General features: G+C 39.8%; 1 protein-coding gene and 1 long non-coding RNA gene across 5 annotated transcripts in view; one reads left to right on the top strand and one right to left on the bottom strand.

The window, feature by feature from the left end:
* LOC102687229 (transcriptional enhancer factor TEF-3) overlaps positions 1-20,735 on the top strand; it is a 37,282-nt gene that overhangs the window by 1,866 nt on the left and 14,681 nt on the right. For 2 of the 4 annotated variants that reach the window (XM_069192075.1, XM_015353026.2), the window contains exons 2-6: positions 14,235-14,299; positions 15,921-15,983; positions 17,944-18,078; positions 19,603-19,646; positions 20,618-20,679. In XM_069192075.1, coding sequence (XP_069048176.1) covers positions 14,235-14,299; positions 15,921-15,983; positions 17,944-18,078; positions 19,603-19,646; positions 20,618-20,679 — 369 coding nt within the window. Of the gene's footprint in view, positions 1-14,234; positions 14,300-15,920; positions 15,984-17,659; positions 17,743-17,943; positions 18,079-19,602; positions 19,647-20,617; positions 20,680-20,735 lie in introns of those variants that run through there. The other 2 variants (XM_069192076.1, XM_069192077.1) reach the window with 2 other exon arrangements.
* On the bottom strand, positions 7,741-14,806 carry LOC138240809 (uncharacterized). Its single transcript, XR_011190043.1, has 3 exons — positions 14,667-14,806; positions 13,345-13,505; positions 7,741-8,048 (listed from the first exon to the last, which is right to left on the bottom strand). It is a non-coding gene; the product is annotated as an uncharacterized lncRNA (long non-coding RNA).

The following is a 20,735-nucleotide window of genomic DNA, read 5'->3' as shown; positions in this document are numbered from 1 at the left end:
GAGGACCGAGGTCAAGCCAGAATGCCAGAAATGCCAGAAAGACAGAATGAGTAAAAAACGTTTTACTGCAATTCTTAGAGACTTTTTTTCCCATGTAATATTACAAAGAAAATGTTAACTTGATATCATTTAGCATCACATTCCTTACTGGAGGGGATATTTCCCTTATTCTCTATAAAACACAAAAGATTTTCAAGAGGTAGTCCCCAAAGTCACAATGCACAGCTGGGTTTATACAGTATGCCCCAAATAATGTGAACCACCTCCACCGAGTAAAACGTTCCAATTCCATTATGTACTAGGCTATGTGCTTTTCACCGTATTAAGTGAAATACACACATAAGGCATTGACCTTAAACAAAGACGTGACATTTTAACACTTTTGTGAACATAGCTAAATGCCTTGAAGCAATCAGTTAACACGAGAAGAAAAAAAACTACATATGGTAAATTACAATCAAACAGTAAAGGTTTAAGAAAATAATAATTAGGAATGTATGTATTGATAGGTAAGAAAAATGCATGGAAAAATATAAGTAAAGAAAAAAAAGCATATTAATGTTGTGTGTAAATTATTAGTTTTTAACAACCACGGAGAGTCAGGGACTCGGTTTTAATGTCACATCCACAGTAAAGCCTTTTAACACTGTAGTGTTCCCGTCGCTATACTGGGGACATTAGGACCCCACCGACCGCAGAGTGAGTGAATCTCCCTTCTGGCCCCACTAACACCTCTTCCAGCTGCAGTCTTAGCTTTCCCAGGAGTTTCCCATTCAGGTACTTGCCAACCTCACACCTGCTGAGCTTCAGGAGGTTGCCAGTTGTGAGTTGCAGGGTGATATACAGTAGATGCTGGCTGGTTAGTTACTCCTTGTGTTCAGCAGAATTCCATTGATATAGAAGTATTATTTTTCCAGAAAAGTTTACTGCGTATAATGCATTTTCCTTGGCTTAGAATGGAAATTGGGTGCTTGAGACTTAAATAAGATTGCATGATAAACACTATCACTGCTGTTACTTGTCTAAAGTATTGTACTATAATTAGGTTGAATAGAACAGACTAAGACTGTAGGAGATGTTAATTTTAGCCAACTATGCAGGTCTAGTTAGTACCCAAGATGAGGCTGTGTCAAGCAATTTCTTAGAAAAAAGATTCCTGTTCTTCATTGTCTGCTATAGTTGTCTTGAAGCTGAAGCAAGTTTAAATTTGTAATGTGTTTTATTCAATAATCTTCAATTTACTGCTTCTTCTGCATCTTATGAATCTGGTGAATTTTATGGTATTTTGCAAAGCTATGTTGACTTCTACTGGAACTCATGTTAGTATTAAATTGACTTACAGTCAAGTTGTGATCGTTAAGTTTCTTTATGATGTCTGAAAAATGTATCTAGCTGACCTCTTTATCTAAAGTAACAATTAATTACATAGTTATATAAATTGCGATTGTATGTTTAACTCATAAGAAAAGGTGTAGTATACAGTACCATTAAACTGAATCTGCTCGTGGTTGAGAGCAATCAGATAGCTGGATGAAACTAATATTGATAGTTACAAAGTGAAGGAAAAACACATTATAGGTAACCACTGTAAGTAAGATTTAAGACTACAATGCAGTCAGCTTCAATTATCAGTCAGCATAACAAGGAATTGAGTAAGGAATTGCTCATTTGTGGGTTGTGAGATTGTGGTGCTTTTTGTATGTTGCAAGGCAGAGTATTATCTGAATAACCACAGCTACAGGTCTTGTTATACTTACAGTATAGTCTTCTTGTGGTTTGGGTGCAATGCAGTGTACAGGGAAAGGATTGATCTCTATCCGATCCAGAACAGCGTCTTCATTGCTTTTAGGTAGTGAGAAGAGGTATTCCATTCAATGCTCATTTTTTTCTGGAGCTTACATCGGCTTATATTTCAACTTATCTTCAGCAAAAGGTGTCCGAGTAAATGAATTGGCCAGCAAGATCACCTGACTCTGTTCAGTGCAACCCGTGATTATTAGGCGCTTTCATCAGGAACAAAAACACCTACAACTGCGTATGTAGTACAAGATCTCACTTGACTTCACAGTTACAGTTGTGAGTTTGTGAACCCTTTGGATATATCTGGATTTTTGCATTAATGGCTCCTAAAATGTGATCTGATCTTCATCTAAGTCATAAAATTCAAGCAAGCATCATCTTCAAGCAAGACATCCCAAAAATATACATGAACTGAAACAGTTTTGTATAAAGGAATGGGCCAAAATACCTCTTAACTCCACTAGTTAGTAAATATAAGGGTTCACATATTTTTTCCATCTCTTACCTTGATTATTCAATAAAGATATGACAGTGTAAAATGTTGTATGTGTTGTTTGTTAAATAAGACTATTTATTATTATGACTTAGATGATGATCAAATCACATTTTAGGAGCCATTCAAACTGCCTTGTTATGTCATGGTAGATGTGTCTTGGTGCAGATTCATAAAATAGAAACTTCCTTCTTTAAAATGTGTTCAATTGATGTGTCCTTTTTTATTTAGAGGCCGCAATCAGTCTAATTTATGTAGTCTCCTCACTTTTCTTTTGTCTAAGTTTCCAAGATTAAACTACAGTATATTAACACTAATGTTCAATAACAGAGTGACACCACAGGAGATACACTGTACAGATAATGTCAACCAAGTCACAGGTTAAGGAAGACAGTGTCACTGGTTCCTAAATTCCTGGTCTAGCTAGTAAAGAACATTTGCAAGCATTTTTGAGCCCCTCGGTTCCAATTGTAGTACTTGACAGTACTTCTGAACCGACAGAAGTGACAAAACCAGAGGTTTTGCAAAAGCACTGTACCTTTCAGTGGCTTTTAAAAGGTTCGATCCATTTAAAAATGAGACAGACATTTTTAAAACATTTCTATGCAAATGGACAAAAACAACAATCTGAGCCAGTATGAGCCTGTAAGGAAGATGGTACAAAACCACTTGTTTTCCATCCTTCACTGTGACTTTGGAGCTCAAGGCCAGATCAGACCCTTAGTAATTCCTCCAACCTTATAAAGCCTGTAGTAATGATGGCAGTGAAGTGCCAGGCAGGTGTGACATTCTGCAATGGGGTAGGCCTTTGAGCAGCCTGCTCACACACCCCACTCAAGGGTTACAGCAGGGTGAACCCTGGTGAAGAGTAGAGGCTCATTGAGGAATGGTATGTGGTTCGAACTCGGTTCAAGGCAGCACTGGGTGTAACTCTAAACCAGAATAGACATTTACCCTTTGAGTGTTTGGTAGGGGGAGGGTGAAGCAAATAAACACCAAGGTACTTGTCATGTCTTGTGCTGTATCTGTTCCTCGCTTTGCACCTGTCCCTGTTGTGTGTCTTTTCAGCCCCCTGCTATTTCTGTGATTCACCGGCTCCCCTCAACTTCCCCTCCTCCTCACTTTGCTCTACGAGTTCCCCGTCTGCCCTCCATCTCTCTGTTATTCGCTCGGTCTGTCCGTGTCTGCCTTGTAACTCACTTGTCACTGTTTCCCGGCATTATGGGAACCCCTCTGCACTCTGAATTATGGCATTAAAACACTTTTACCACAGCATTTTTAAGCTATTCAAACCTGTAAAAATCTGTTTTGTATTTTTTTGTTCTGGAGATTTTTCAAACGGCTGGACCATCTGTTCTATGCACTGAAACAAGATATGACTTTCTTTTTGGTGCACTGGACGGCTGTCAACAATGAAACACAAGCCAGCAGACACAAATGGAAACTATGGACAAGTGCGTTTAAAACTAAAAACGTTTTTACGCAAAGGGTTGTAGAAGCCTGTATCAAGCTAACCAGCTGCCCAGACAGTTTTTGACAAGTTGATGCCGTTGCTTCTATCAAGAAAACATCTGAACTCCACAGGTTGCTGAGATGCTAGCAATCAAACACACTAGGATGGGCTGAATGTCCTCATTTTTGCTTCATCAAAACAATTTCCAGGCAACAACAGTCAAAAAACATACCTGTTACTTGTATTAGAATTTCATTAGGTTCATATATATAATGTTTCTTTAGGATTGTTCATATATATGTTATTAGATATACAGTACTGTGTAGTAGTTTGGATTATTTTAATGAAGTCTAAACGTTTGCCATCTGACTTATTACCAGTTTTTTTATAAAACATTATTGTGAACTTTTAAAACGTGAATTGTTTGAATGATGCGGATATATTATCAAATAAGTTCCTATGTAGTAGTTCACATACTTTGTATGTGCACATTTTGCTACTTGTTAAATTTACGTGTTTATAGTTTGAATTTGGAAATTCATGTTGGTGTGCAAGTAAGGTACTGTAGGTGGAGTATGTCTAGTAAAACATTCACATGTCTGGGAACTTCCTCTCAATCGTCTCAATCCCTTTCAGTGCTCCGTTTTTAAGTATATTAGCGATATGTTTTAGGTCATTGTTATGGGAAAATTACAAATAACCCAAACATTTGAATATTGGTGGTGGTGGAGGGGAGTTCCCATTTCCTGTAAAGCGCTTTGAGTGGAGTGTCCAGAAAAGCACTATATAAGTGTAAGCTATTATTATTATTATTATTATTATTATTATTATTATTACTGTAAACTAATTTCCCATTATAGATCTTTTCATTTGTGTACATATTTCTGAATTTGCAATCAGTAATTGTTTTCACTCTTTTATTGTCCCAGACAATTTGGAATGGCTGTTTCATTCTGCCATGAAAACCTTTGAGAGATGGCACACACAAATCCTCTCAGAAAATCCACCTAGTGTTTTTCACAAGCTGGGAAACGGAAACTGCAAAACTTAATTGCCAGCCAGGAGTTAGATGCACCTCTTGCTGTTAACTTGTTAAGACGGGACTGCTGTTGTACGGTAAGCTCTGAGTGCCACAGCTGATTCCACTCTCAAGCCCTGGCAGCGTTCAAGTCAGTTTGCCATTATCCACTGGTACTTTCTGGTCCCACTTAGCCAGTGACAGAGCCTCAGCTGGAATCTGACATATTCCAGGCCTGCAGGTCCCACTGAACTCCCACAGCCCGTTTCTTTTTATCAGTTCGTCTGCCAGATGTTGTCAGACGTTTTAGTGACAATTAAACATTTGTCAGGTTCTGTGTTTCTCCTTTTTGAACACAGAGTTCTGCATCTTTCCATACAATAATTGTTTTATTGCAGAAGATGGATATTTTACCTTGCATTACTTTGTGATTTTGCCACTCGTGAACTTGCTATTACTTTGCTGTACAGTATATTCCCAATTTTGTTCGCCATGTTATTGAAAAGATATTGCTGCTTTGGTATCTGTCCAGAGTAGAGCAACCAGGTACATTTTGCAACTTAAGGAAATATGCTACACCGTCAAGATGAAGAAACAAAACCCCTTTAGCTCTGAATAGAGAGGTTTAAGAGGGGACATGGTACAAGTGCTTATAATCCTCAGAGGCACTGACAAACTCAACCCAGCAGATCTCTTCAGAATGAACAGTGAAACACGGAGCAGAGAACATAAATTGAAAACGAGCAGATGTTTTTAGAACCAAGATCAGGAGGCATATCTTTACTCAAAGAGTTGTGGGACTATGGAACAAGCTACCCAGACAGGTGTGATAAAGTGAGATTAATTCATTACTAACTACCAAGTGGGCTAGTTGGGTCAAGTGGGCTTTCTAGGTTTTTGGATTTTTGGACGATGCTGATGTGAACGAATCACATAGAAATTGTTCCTGGTGGGTTGGCTATGTTTCAGGGACCCCTGTGACTTGCTGGATCTCTGTGAGCTGTCGACGAGAGCTGCATTAATCCTCCACCCACCCTGCTGTGGTAGTGTAGGTCTCTGTTTGGCGTGGGGTGAGTGGCTTGGATGTCCATATTTTGGCATAGAGGATAGATGTTGTTTTCATCAGTCTTGTGCTAGTAGAACATTCATAACTGCAGGCTGAGTTGATTGACAGTCACTAAGTGGGGTTGGAGGAATACCGGTGATAAAAATGCCAATTTTATTTTCATGACAAACAAGCTGCTGTTAATGGGGAAAACAGATGGATGAAAAAAAAAACACACCAAGTAAACATAATTCCTAAAACTGCCAAGCAGGTGAGTGCAGAGCTCCAGGCCCTTATCGGAGCTCTTTCTCACGGATGCTTAAGGCTCCTCCAGCATGCCTCCTCATCACCGCTGAAGTTGCCAGGCAATCCGAAAGGTAATGAAATTAAAGTCAGAGCCAGAGAGGAAGCAGATAGCTGGCTGCCGATAGCACTGGGGAGCGAAATAGCTGGATATTTAAAATGTGCTTGTCTGGAGCCGCTTCACTGGTATCTGAGGGGAAATCACAGGGAGCCAACAGATTCCTTCTCAGTAAATGTGACCTTTGTTTTCTACCCAGAGAGATAGGAGCATGTGGTGTGGGAAACCGTATGGGCAGCAGATGTGCATCTGTCAGAGCTTAAGCATTAATATGGATAAGCTATAGCAATAAAGGCTTTGTTACTCATAACAGGGTGTTATTATTTTATGAAAAATGGGCCGCAGATTCCAACTGTGATAGTCTTCGGCGCTTTCGCAACTGTTAGGCCATCCGCCATGAGCACATTCTCAATATGAACTTAATGTATTCTGTTTTTACAAGTATTTTTGTGCTTTTTAAGACCGTTCCTGTCTTTATAGTTTTTCCATTGTCTTGTCCTGGCTTTCCTTGAATGATTTGAGGTCTGCGTTAATATCCTAATACCTCCTTTCGTGAATAATGTCAGTGGCAATCTAGAATTGCACTGGTCATGTTCTTCTATGCTGCAGTGGTTATAAATAGGCTTGACACTGTAGTTCAGTCTCGTACATTCACAGCCCCTAGGGTTTTGCAATAATGGCCGTGATTCCCATCAATAAAGGTTAGCAATAAACTACCGGGGATTTTGCTGATCAGCATGTACCACTTTATGACTGGCTAAAAAAGAAAAGAATTGGGGGGAATAAAAGAGGATTTAGCATTTGTCCTTTAGGAATTCAGTTGATGAGATGAGAAAATAATTGTCCAAATATGTGTATCATAACAATGGTAATTTGTACAGCTTTTGTAATATTGCAAAGAATAGCAGTCTTACGCATTCTTACAAGACACTTCAAAATCTCTTTAATTTTTCTCCAACGTCTTTTGACAAAGATGAGGATTATGGCATTATAGTGATTTCATCTGGACTCATCCTCACTGAAACATTTAGCTATGGCAGTCAAACATCTGTCAACATCATCAGCACTGATAATTACACCTCATTATAATACCAAGATTTTATTAGTGGTTTCAGTGGTGGGCAGCTTGAAGACATTTGTTCAACTGAGTGTTCTTGAGGGATTTCAGCAGAATGAAATATTACATCCTCTTTATATCGCTGTACATTGTTTGCATATGTAAATAAGTGTACAAGAAACACCTGCTTCAGATGTTTTTTTATGCAGTAACTATAGCACAGACTAGGAAAATGTGCGATAACTAATAGCTTTCTTATTCGTCTTTCCTCTCGTATAAAAAAAAAACAGATTTGGAACCAATTTGGACAAGTGAATTGCTTGGAAACATTTGATAAGCATTATTTCTTGTACTGACAACATATAGAATAACTTAAAACTGTGAATCATGAGCAGATTAATAATCCTAATAATAATACTCCCACAGTATTAAAGGAGCAGATGAAATAAGTATTATCTGTGACACATAATGATGATATCATGCAAGTTAAATATTAGAAAATTAATTGGTCATTTAAAATTTAAAATAATATATACACACTAGGGCAGCAGACTGGAGCTGTTGTTAGCATTTCCGCCACAGTATTGGGTTCAATTCCTGGGGTGCTGTCTGTGTGGAGTTTGCATGTTCTCTCCTGTTCGTGTGGGTTTCCTCCAGGTGCTCTGGTTTCCTCCCACAGTTCGAAGACATACTGGTGGAAAACTTGTAGAACAAGTCGTCCTGGTCGGAGTGTATGTGTCTGTGTGTGCTTTGCGATGGACTGGCATCTCGTCCAGTATTTATCCTGCCTTGCTCCCATTGCTTGAGGGGATAGGATCCACCTGTATTGGATAAAGCGGTAAGAAAATTAATGGATGGATACATACACTTAAGCTTCATTGGCACTTAGCTGAGAGAATCACGCCGCCCCACAGCCGTTTTGTGCATTATTGCACAGACACATTTTATGTGATGTTTCACTTATGACTGGGGGGAAGGCACATGCTTTCTACACACACTCAAGACTGTGTGTGCTTTAGAGGGCATCCAGTGGGGTTTTGTGTTCCCTCTTGCTTTTAGCTGTCCTTTCTGAGCGCAGCAGATGCACTGTACAGTCAGCGGGCAGGAATGCCTGGAATGTGTTGGGGAGGACAGCGGCAGTGATGCAAAGGGCCAGAGAGAACTGCTGCAGGGAAGGAGATTTATTACAGCCTGATGCGAGTGCGCTACCTTCGCGTGACACTGCCTGAGCAAAGCAGCCCCTGCAAGACAGATCGGTGACCTTTCGGTGCCCTGGACCGGGGGTGTGATGTGTCAGGGGTTTTGGGGGGTGGGGGTGGGGGCTGAGCGTTCTACATGCCCTGTCTGTCTCTCTCAGTTTCATGAGGTGTCTGTTAGGACTAATTAAAATTTCCTTCTATAGTGAAAAGACAAAGCGCCCTGCTCTTACACGAAGGGTACGTATGGTGAAATTCGACATCTGAGAACAATGCCAGGAGTCCCATGATTAAGCAGTATCGTTAAAATGTTTTCAAATAAAATCTTGCAGATTAAGTAAAGTCAAGGGTCGCAATGCACTGTAGTTAACTGTTAGTGAGTCAGCCAATAACTGAAAGGGATTGTTCTGTTCATATGAAAAAATTTTCACTTTGTTTCATTAAACTTTTTGCTTTAATTTTTAATTTGTGTTTAATTTCATGTACTGTTAAGCTCTTTGATATTTTAATGGAACTATATAAAAGGTTATTGTTATTGTTAGTATTTTTATTGTTAGTGTTATTAATAACCTACTCTTGGCTTTAGTCTCTATTATGCAGAGGCAGTGTCTATCAAAGATCATTTTAAACTAAATCCTTAAAACAAATATTAAATGACAGTACTTATTTTTGTTCTATAGGTCTATAAAACTGGACTCTCAATGTGGATGAATTACAGAAGCCACAGAATAAAGTATCTGTAAAGTTTTTTTTGTTCATTCTAATAAACTGAAGTAAAAGTGAAATATGTATTGTGTTCTGCTGCAGTTTTACAGAGAGATGCCCATAAGCTGCCAAACATTCCAAGAATTCCAGTTAAAACTGATGTCACATGAAACAATTGTGTTTCAATAAGACATTTCTAGACCCAAACATCATGATAGGCAGTGGACTTTACAGTGTTGTCAAAGTAATGTACTGAAAACTAGCCAAAAAAGTGAGTGTCTTCAGATCTGCTGTTCTCTTGTCAGGAAGTCTGAATGGTGTAGCTTTGATTGCCTTCACAATGTTTCTAGTGCATGATATTTTGTCAAGTTCTACTGCCTTTGTCACTTTATAAATGTCTCCACTCACACCGAAGCAGCCACTCAGTGGTATACACATTTTTAAGATCTTTAATTTTTTATTATGTGCTCTCACCAGGGCAGCACAGTAGTGCAGTGGTTCGTATTGCCGCTATGCACTGCTAGGGTACTGGGTTCAGTCCTGGATCTGAGGTACTGTCTGCGTGGAGTTTGTATGTTCTCCCCACGTTTGTGTAGGTTTCCTCTGGGTGATCCAGCTTCCTCCCACAGTCCAAAAACATACTGGAAGGTTAAGTGGGTTCTGGAAAATTGGCCTTGGTCTTCGTGTGTGCGTGTCTGTCTGTGTGTGCCCCGTGATGGACTGGCATCCTATCCGGGGTGTACCCTGGCTTGTGCCCGTTGCTTGCTGGCATAGGCTCCATCTCCCACTTGATGCTGGATTGGATAAAGAGGTTAGAAAAAAGGATGGACATTCACTCCCTAGAGTTAGAAACCCCAAACTGCCATCAGCTCCAGTAAAAGTATGGGGAAAGTATGGAAGTTCCTTTTCCTCATCCTCTGTACGAATTATTTATCTTTTGACACACTTAAAACAATACGGAATCCTCCGGTATGTGGAAGCTCTAAGCCATTTGGAGGAGAGGAGTGGCCATGTTGTCACCACAAGCCAGGAGACTCCTGGGACAGAGTCATCACTGATAGTCATGAGAGCTTGCACAATTAATCTGAAATCTGTCCCAGGTGGCGATCAGCCATTTGTTGTCATTGCATGGGGGTATCCCAGTTTAGGATGTCCTGATTTTGGACATGCACTGTCTAGATTAAGGAGATCAGTTTGTCTCTTGGAAGAGAATTATCCCTTCAAATCACAAAAGAAAGCGATGCCCTTCATTTTGTTTCATATATAGAAAGTCCAATATAATACATGTTTTTTAGATGAGAAGCACACACACACATTTTAAGTGTTGTTATTATTATTATTTTATGCAAAGTTACTAGTTACTAAATTTTGCATAAGGAACAATGCTTATCCGTAACTAATTTGTCACTTAAAAGATGACGTGGATTAGCAATGTGTGGCTCATTTGTTTTACCGTGTGAGAAGGAAACCTCATTGTATAGTGGATCATTGTATCTTGTATAAGAGATCCAACCCTTTGCTTTAACAGTGTGTTCACTTCATATATGTAATTTAGACAGTAGATCACAAGAATATGAGAAAGGCTATAAGGTGTATTTAAGGCATTAAAGGCTAGTAATGCCTAGATATTACTATAGTAAGTTTTCTCATGAATCATGATAAGTGTTACACTTGCTAAAAAAATTAACATGCGGAAACATGACCCTTCAAGTCATGCATATAATAAAAACAGGAGTATAAAGGAACATTTAAAATGATTAGATATTTTATGAAGCCTTTGCCCTTTGCTGATATGAGAATCTCGTGACTATATTTGAAATAGCACTGTCTGGTATGACAGTATGATCTTCATACAGCGAACCCTGTAGGAAATGGAACAGCCTGTTTGCTGTTTACTGCAATTCCCAGTTTAGTACATCCCATCACTACCTAATCTCGGGGGGCACAGCATTCAGATAATAAAAATGCTTATGTTCCCATGTAATAAATCTCAATTTACAAAAGGTTTGTCAGTTACTCAGAGTATGGAGTTATTAAAAACCTGCAAAGTGACAGTGTTTTTAAACACTACATTTTAAAGTGAATTTGTTTTGAAACTGACAATTTTTCACATTAAATGCTGCTTAGATGTTAAAAGTGGGAGACCAAAAATTACAAAGCTCGCAATTGCGGATTTTCTGTCTTTGTTCTGTTCCAAACACTAAAACCCTTCTGGCTTTTGCAGGTAGTTGGAGACATAATAAATGCATCTAAAAGTAAAATGGGAAACATCCCTTTGCTTAAAACAACGAAGCTTGATTGCACTCTCTATAAGCCAATGTCTCACTAAGTAGATCAAACAGGAACGGTGCTCCTGCAGAACACAGGTTGAGACCTATGGCCCAGATATCACTGATTCAAGATGGGCATATCATTAGTTGACTGGACTGTGCTGGCAAGCTCACAGTGTCATCATTGAGAGATGCATTCCTCCTCCATTCATCGCTAAATATCCTATACAGGACTGTGAGGCTTGTAGCTTTTTAAAAGATGAATGGTACTGACAGGTGGTTATTTTGGAGATACTGTACATGTCTACAGGTCTTTGTTCTCCCACAAGCACTACAAGGTTGATAGTTGTAAAGCCGGTTTTAAAAACAGCATGGAGATTCTCAATTTGGAGAAATACTATTTTGCCAGATCCAATTTTTTTTAAACAAAAGAGGTCTACCAATACAACACAACACAAATTCCTGACTTTCAGAAAGTGCTTCTTTCTTTAAATTATACAATTTTAGTAGTTTAGCTAAGTCTGATCTTGATTCAAAGTGCAGTACTTTTGTAAATCAGAGGGTCATAGCGCCATAGAACAGCACAGAGTGTAACAACTGAAAATGTAAGTTTGAACCAAAAAATTCCCAGTGCCCTCAAACCATAGCGTAGAGCGTAAACCAGAGCGTAAATCTGTCATTGTTACGCTCAGTTAAATGATGTTTTGAAGTAGCTGATTTTTTCTATGAGAGGAAATTGAAGTGAAAATGACTTCTCATCTGAGAATCTGGTATAGGACTGAAGAAGATGGTTAAGGCTAATGTGATATGTTAAGTGGAAGGTCTCTTAACCTCTTAAGAGACCAGAAGCCACTATCAACTATTTCATCATCAATAATGAGCCTAAAACTGAAGTTCTATTTGAATAACAGATTTGAAAACATAGTACCTTGATAGACACATTGTCAAAGAAAAATGCCCCATCAATATCCTTACAGTGAAGAAAACAGGCTTAGTGCCCCTGAGTGACTAATCTTGTTAAAGACTGGAGTGTGTAAAGATCTCCGAGAATTGTGCAGGATTGTACTGGCTGGAGATGACTGAGAAGCCTTCACGTTACTGCTTAATGGCAATCACTGTGGTTAGATGGAGATCAGAAGAGTCTTACCTTTGTTTTAATCTCTGTGAGAAGCCACCTTTAAATCTGCTATATAAAATAAACTTTATTATTAGTTTCTTGTAGTAGAGTACATTTGATGCACAACAAAGCTGAATAAGGTATGGTAAATCATGATTCATACTGTGGGAAAACATGGTACAAAAAGGCAAGGTTTAAACACAGCCAAACTATGAAACTAATGTGCTGCTATATTTGCTACCAGTAAGAGTTTAGGGAGGTCAACTTGGTAATAGACGTCTTATATAGCGCCTTTAAAGGTAGCTTCTCAAAGCGTTTTACAGGATGACAACAACAATAAATAAGAAGAATACACAAGATAAAACACAATTAGAATATATGGAGGAGACCGTGGATGGTGGTACTAAGAAGAGCAGAGGGGTTAATATAGTTACTGAAGGTTGTGCATTACAGGTTGAAGAAACAATGGTAGGGACTAGACCTTAGTTTGCAGGCAGTTTAATATTGGTCCCCGGCACTTTGGGCTGAGGGAACTGGGGCTTGTTTAAGAGGTCTACACACACACCTCGAACCCCCTCATGGTGGGAGGGAAGAAGGCCACGTGACCGTCACACTGAACCCCCACCCCCCCTTTGAAACCCGAGTCCTGACGGAGGAACAAGCCGAAGATTTACTGCCCCCGTTAAAGGCATATTCTATAAACATTGACACACAGGCAGCTGCCACGGCCCTTTCAGCACCAGGGCCTTCATCGGCGTAAGCTCCAGCATGGCTCCTTTGAGGAGAGCTGAACCCGGGGGGATCGCATAGCAGAGAGCCTGCCACTCACCTGCTCCGCCAATGTGACCCATCTGTCAGCAGCGTCTTCGTTTGGACCAAATGATGTCTGTGAGAAAACTCATCCCCTGACGTCTCTTGTCAGTTTCTCCTGGCCGGGGAGCTCTCTTCGACAAACATTTTTAATTCCACACAGCGGCGACCAACGTTTGTCTGAAAAGCGTTAGAAAAAGAAGAGCGAGGCATTTAAGTGATGCCAGAATTGCTAATAAAGATTTCTGTATTTGTAGATGCATGTCCAAGATCCTTTTTATAGGTTCCCTGGGTTAGAAAAACATGACCCTCTTTGCTTAGAAGCTCAAACCATTACTGATTTGATTCTTAGGGACTAGAATCTTCTAAGAATGTATACTGAGGGCGCAGAAAAGCAAATGTACTCTTTTGAATCCCTATGTCTGTCTATGTAAGTGTATTTGCAAACAATAACAAGAATGAAATATGGGACACCTGGTGTTTACTGCATTAAAAAAGCTTACAGCTCAGAAATATGAACTCAGTCTGACTGATATATGCCAGTGGAATCATCTTTCCAGTCCTGATTTTATGGGGAAGTTAAGTCACATCTTTTAAATTTATTTTGCTTTGTTGGTTTTTGGGAAATTGTTTTGCATTTTATAGAACATATTGGCAAGTAAAATACAACACTGAAAACCATTCAAGTGGTAATCGGAGTCTGGGAAGTCAAAGGAAAATTCCTGAATATGCTTTTCACATTTTTGAGCCATATAGTATAGCATCACCATAAAGCCCTGGCTATAAAAATACATCATTTTGTTTGTTAATGAGGAAAATTTAATTTGCCACATGCAGTCTATCTAATATCCAGTCTAGTATCCTGAACTGCTTTATTTTGTTTAAAATATTTTCCATTTGCACTTTCAGGGCGAAATGAGCTGATAGCAAGATACATAAAGCTGCGAACAGGAAAGACCCGAACAAGGAAACAGGTGAGAAGGGAATGAAGTATCATCTTCCGTTTCGAAGTGATTCGTTTGTTAAACTGCGCATCTAGAGCAAATGCATGTGTTATACTAGTATTGGTTATTCATTGGATAATGTGTCTACCCCAGTGCACAAGTATACAAAAAAATAGGGAAATCTTCATTAACATTTGCTTTTTATGTAGGAAAGGCCTTCACACAGACGTGGTAAAGGCGCTGGGGCATTTAACAGTCAATGGATATAATCCAAATAACGTCATGAATAAAAAAACTGGGCGTTACTAAAGGTTTGCAATTCAGTAGCATGTGACACCAATTAAACTTTTGAAAGCTTGTTGGGAATTTACCAAAAAATGAAGGGATCCATACTCACAGCTGTGCAGACTGATTGTCATGAATACTGAGTGTCCCAACTGACTTTCTCCCGTTCCTCCCGTTCCCCTGTTTACAAGCGCCTTAGGGAAGGAATGTCAGCCCCCTCCTCTCTGGCACACCAGGCAACAGCTCAAAAGGGTTAGGAAATATGTTTCTGAAAAACAAGAATCAAGATTGAGGAACTGATTGAGGAACTCTAAGCAGGCCTGATTTTGTGAATATGTATGGAAATTGGCTGTAGATTTAATACCTTTGCTTTCAAAACAATGAGCGTTCATAGAAAGGACACTGGGTCTCATTAAAACAAAGGTACTTACTGCCCATGATAGTATATCTAATACATGTCTGAGGACCATGCAACTCTAGAAAAGCCTGAACCCACCCTGTTGTTTGACACCATAGTGTTATGACAGGTTTGAATCTTACGTGCTCATAGCCTCCATCAGACAGGTATCCATCTTAAGCAGGAAGCTAAAACAGCCAAAAAGTCTCTCCAGTTTAATGAGCTCAGCGCTGCCTGCATTGAGGAATGCATGAAAAAAGTCACAGCAGTGATACTCTTCTCAAGTTACAAAATAAAATTTGCATGCTGAAATAGGCACCAAAGAAGGAAGAGTTAAGTAAAGGCTATCAGTATTTGAATGTGTGTCCGTGCATGCTATCAGCTCTAGCATTTTGGTTGGGAATATATTGTTATAATGTTCCATAGTTTTCATTTTCAAATGATATTTTAACTTTTATTACATTCTGCTTTTGCATTATTTATGTTGTACATGGCACGTACCTGAAATATTACAGTGGATTTTGAGCAAATTGATTATTAAACAGATAAGAATGTATTGTGTGCTGTGATACAGTGATGAATGCAAGGTTGTTGGTCTGGCTCTGTAATACATCACATTTCAGAACAAATGGACAGAATAAAATACAATCTTCAAAAGAGTGTGACTGAGTGGAATGCTCCCTAATGTGTATCAACTCCGTTATCTACTTGCCATGAGAGATAAGGGGAGCCAGGATCTAATAATAGCGTTGCTTCCAGGACAAAAACAGCTTCCTCCTGTTTTTGCTTCTACGTCCCAGTTTTGTTACAGCAGAGTGTACTGCAGAATCTCAATGTTGTATTTTTGTAACCTTTTCAACTAGTGTTTCTCCCAATCATTCGTGTCAGAAATGATTCCAGGGTTGGACTGAGCTCAGACTGAATCATGTGACTTTTTTTAACTTGCCTTTCTGTGTCTTTGTCATCCAGGTGTCTAGTCACATTCAGGTGCTGGCTCGACGGAAGGCCAGGGAAATCCAAGTTAAGCTTAAGGTAAACGCTGGCGGCTTTCTTCAGTTCACAGTGTTCTCTTGAACATCCCACCACAGGATTTACAGTCTGTGGTGCCTTGTGGGAAGCATAGCTGATGAGACTGGGAAGAATGGCTACGTTCTTCAACTTGCATCAATGTCGTGTGCCTTGAGCAATGCGTGCACCACAAAGAGCTACAGTGCTAGATCTGCTTGCAGTATAACGTAACACAAAGTAAAACATTCACCACAAGTGGCGAATTCTATTTCTGAATAAAAATGTGCCTTTCTGTTTTATGGAGTCATTGAAGTGATTTTCTGTGAAATTGCCCTGATGTGCTGTGACCCACAATTCCTTTTGCCTTTTTTAGCCGTCTCTGTTCATAATAAAGCAGGACACTCGGTCATAGACATTATATAAGCATAACTAAACACCAGAAAAAACATCTAGCAACTTTGTCGTTTGCATAATCCTAAAGTCTGATCAAAATGGCTATCCTGAAAGCTAATATTTAGACGATGGCATCATTTATGTATCTTTTTGTCAGTGTACTGACTAAAAGTGATCATTTGATTTATTCCTATTATTCATTGCACCCTGTTCAGCCAAGAGGCCAAGAATTATGACTCTGCTCACAACTCCTAGTATTTCACGACACCAGGTATTTCAAACACCAGGTATTTCCTGGCATTTCATTAATGAATATTTATTTCCAGATTGAATTAACTGTAACTAATTACATGTTATAGAAAACACTGTAGGGTGAAGTCCAGTGCTTCACTTTCTGCAATATTGGGTAAAACCTGTCACATTTTATTATTTTGTAAAAAGGTAACAGGGCAATATTGCACTGTATTTGGTGTGTTACGTTAATTCTTTCACTATTTAAGACATTCAATGTGTTATTTAACACAGCAATCAATATGCAACAGGTCACAGCTCTGATTGTAGCCATTTCCTTTACAGCAAAGTGGTGGGTTACACTGGTTGCACTACATGACAAAAATATCAGGTCACCCCCCCCACCAATAATGTATTGGCCCTCTTCAATCAATAAGAACAGATGGAAGAGGATGTGGCATGTACCTCACAAGGGTCTGAAATTTTTGTAGTCCAATTCCATCCCTTTCTTCTTGCACGGGGATTTCACTTGAGGTTGTGATGAAGGTAGAGCTGACCTGCCCATATCACTAATTTTCAATAGGATTGAGATCTGGGGTTTGTGTTCCGGTAGGTGATGGAAGTCTGTTTAGTGCTCCTCAAGTCCACACCTTTCGTGCCAGTAGCTATATCACCCTACAACTCACAACTGGCAACCCACTGAAGCTCAGCAGGTGTGAGCCTGGTCAGTACCTGGATGGGAGACCTCCTGGGAAAAACTAAGGTTGCTGCTGGAAGAGGTGTTAGTGGGGCCAGCAGGGGAGGCTCACTTTGCGGTCTGTGTGGGTCCTAATGCCCCAGTATAGTGATGATGAGCTATAATGTAAACAGGCGCCGTCCTTCGGATGAGACGTAAAACCGAGGTCCCGACTCTCTGTGGTCATTAAAAATCCCAAGGTGTTTCTTGTGAAAAGTAGGGGTGTTACCCCGGCATCCTGGCCAAAATTTCCCATTGGCCCTTACCAATCATGGCCTCTTAAAAATCCCCATCTATAAATCAGCTTCATCACTCTGTTCTCCTCCCCACTGATAGCTGGTGTGTGGTGAGAGTCCTGGAGCATCATCCAGGTGGATGCTGCACATTGGTGGAGTGAAGTATCTAGAAAAGCGCTATATAAGTGTAAGGCATTATTATTATTAATTATTATTATTATTTTCTGCTACTGAGTGTATTAATTTGATGGAGGTTCCTCGTATTTTGGCCAATGTGTGCTGTGTTCTATAATGGACCCCTAAGCTAAATCACTCCATGTTCAGTGGCCACCCAGCCGGTGATACAATGCCCTTGCTCTTACTCTTGGCTCTTTATGGCTTTTTGCAGGACCAGGCAGCCAAGGACAAGGCTCTACAGAGCATGGCCACCATGTCCTCTGCCCAGATCATCTCTGCCTCTGCCTTCCAGAATAAAATAACATTGCAGGGGCTGCCCCGTCCGGCTTACCCCTCTGCAACTGGGGTGAGCGTTCCTGATCGCTCGGAAGACTATCGGTTCTGCACTGAGGCAATGAGGCGTCAGTGTGAAAATAAAAAAAAGGAGTGAGCAACCCTGGTCCTGGAGTGGAACCAGGAAACCCTGTTTATGTTCGGCGTGGCACATAACTGAGAAGTTGGCCTAAGGGAATACTACAGAGCCTGTGTGCCATGATCTCTAGGTTCATAGAGTATACTGCTACTGTGGCGGGATTAGGACAATAGAAGAGGCAGTGCTGTTCTGATGTGTCCCAAGTGTTACCTTGAGTAACATTAAAATACTGCCTGTCATCTATTTTCTTGGGCGGCACAGTCATTAGCATTGCTGTCTCGTGGCACAGTGGCTCCGAGTTCAATTTCAGACCTGAGTTGCTGTCTGTGTGGAGTTTGTATGTTCTCCTCAGGTTTCAGTGGGTTTCCTCCCACAGTCCAAAGATATACTGGGAGATTAATTGGCTCGTGGGAAAATTCGCTCTGGTGTGAGTGTCTGTGTGTCTGCCCTAGACACCGGCGACCCCTCCAGGATATATACGCTAACTTACACGTGTTGCTTGCTGGAATAGGCTCTGGATACCCCGTGACCCTGAACTGGATGAAGCAGTTAGAAAACGGATGGATGGATCTACTTTATTTTCTTTCAAAATGCTGATCAATTATTAATGAGTATATACTGTATATTACTATTAGCAAATATGAATACTTCCTGGCCAAAGTAAACTCCAAAATCCAATCAAAAACACTTGGCCAGCAGCACAACACCTCTTGGGAAATTTTGGTCACAATTGCTTTACATGCAAACAGGATTTGTCATTTTTGTCAACTTGGAGATCATTGCAGTTACAGAGACACTGCAGCCCTGATATTTTGACCTTGTCTGAGTCTTGGGGCGGTGACTGTTTTGTGAAATGATGAAATAAAATAATTAATCAAATGGACTTCTGTGGCATCTGCAGAGCTTGAATAATTGACATTGTTCTTTTGGGATTTCTGTGTAGATGTATTCAACAGTGGGTTGGCAAACAGAAATCACTACTGAGCAATTAAATCCCAGTTTCTGCAATCTGCAGTTTTTTTAAAATAAAATGACAGGACCAATCTGTTGTGGCTTGTTGCAAAATATACCATATTCCGTACTAAATATATTAAGCTGTTTAAGTGAATGTGGGGGTACAGAGGTCTCAATACCTCGAGATAATAGTTTTGAAGGAAAACTTAGATGTGTACAGTTTCAATCATAGGATTAAATATGTTCAAGGTTGGGCACAAAACTTTTTTTTTAAAAGTCAAGTCAGTTGCACAAAAGACAGATCTGTGTCAAAGGTAAAATACATACTGTATCTTTAAGCACAAAAAATTAAAATGGAAGCTGGGCACTAAGCATTTTGTACAGAGTCCACAGCCAAAAAGTGACCCTTTTGCAATTACTTAGCACCTGATAGGTCTTACAGTATGTGTCATTTTTGTATGTTTTTGCACATAAGCTAATGATGGAAATTTATTTCCATTTTAGTTTTGGCATGGAGCACTACCAGGACAACCAACAGCTTCTGAAGAGTAGGTGAAATGTGTGCTGTGGATATTTTGTTTGTTTTTTTGAGGTTTTTACACGCATAACCTTTAAAAATCAATAACATGATTGAAATCATCAGAGGGTGACTGCCTAAATATATTCCCCCAAGCCAATGAGCAGATAGACCAGTTTCTGTCTTTCAGGAAACCAGTACAGGTACTTTTGGGTTCACAGTAGCGACAGGCACATAGATAAGTATCATAGATAAGAGAGAGTCTTCTCTCCATTATTTTCCTCATGTACAAACGTTTCACACAGTGAGAAACTGATAGAAAACAAATTTCAAATAAAGTTTTAACCTAGTTCATAAAGTTGTGTGGCACATAAATCTGCCGGGCAATATGCTAAGCAAGGAGCAGACATGCAAACATTTGTGCCTTTTATTCAGAGCAGAATATTATACAGCAGCTTCCAGAAGTTTACATCTGATAAACATCGCTGAGATGCCAGACTTAGATATCAAGTGAACTCCAGACTTGGTGGAGAGGGAGGGGAACAGAGAGAGACCCCTAACACCCCCTGGCCACCAGTTGTCCTTACTCGGAGGGGCTGGACACCTGACTTGCGAGTGAGACAGAGAGAAGAGATGTGAAAGGACAGGGGGCATATGCAGTATAGTTTGCAATTACAATTAAAAAAAAGCTTCTCTGAAACACTGTTATTCCCTGTGTCCAGAGTCTATATTGGTCTGGAATGCCCAGTTCATCCTGGCACAGTGTGACAATGTTCTGCCGACAGCTCAAGGACACTGATGTTGTTCTCTTGAGCGAGCTACTTCAGTTAAATGTTCAGTTGTGTTATTTGGGTACAAATGTGAGAGGCTTTGGACAACAGACACATGTTGCATTCTCATTCAATATGGTCATTTAGACATTTAGGCTTTTACATTTAGAGAGAGGGGGGAGCATTATCATTTGAAGCAAGGCTCATGCAGTATTTTAACTTGTTTTTCCAGTGTCAAGCCTTTCTCACAACATAACTACACCATTCAAGGAACTGGGCCACCTACAATAACAGGTAAAGACTTTTGACAAGATAATTTTTACAAAGTATGATGAAATTATCACTCGTTG

Source organism: Lepisosteus oculatus, chromosome 7 (assembly GCF_040954835.1).
Source record: "Lepisosteus oculatus isolate fLepOcu1 chromosome 7, fLepOcu1.hap2, whole genome shotgun sequence".
Taxonomy (NCBI): domain Eukaryota; kingdom Metazoa; phylum Chordata; class Actinopteri; order Semionotiformes; family Lepisosteidae; genus Lepisosteus; species Lepisosteus oculatus.
Note: the sequence above shows the minus strand (reverse complement) of the source record. Positions and strands in the feature narration are given on the sequence as shown.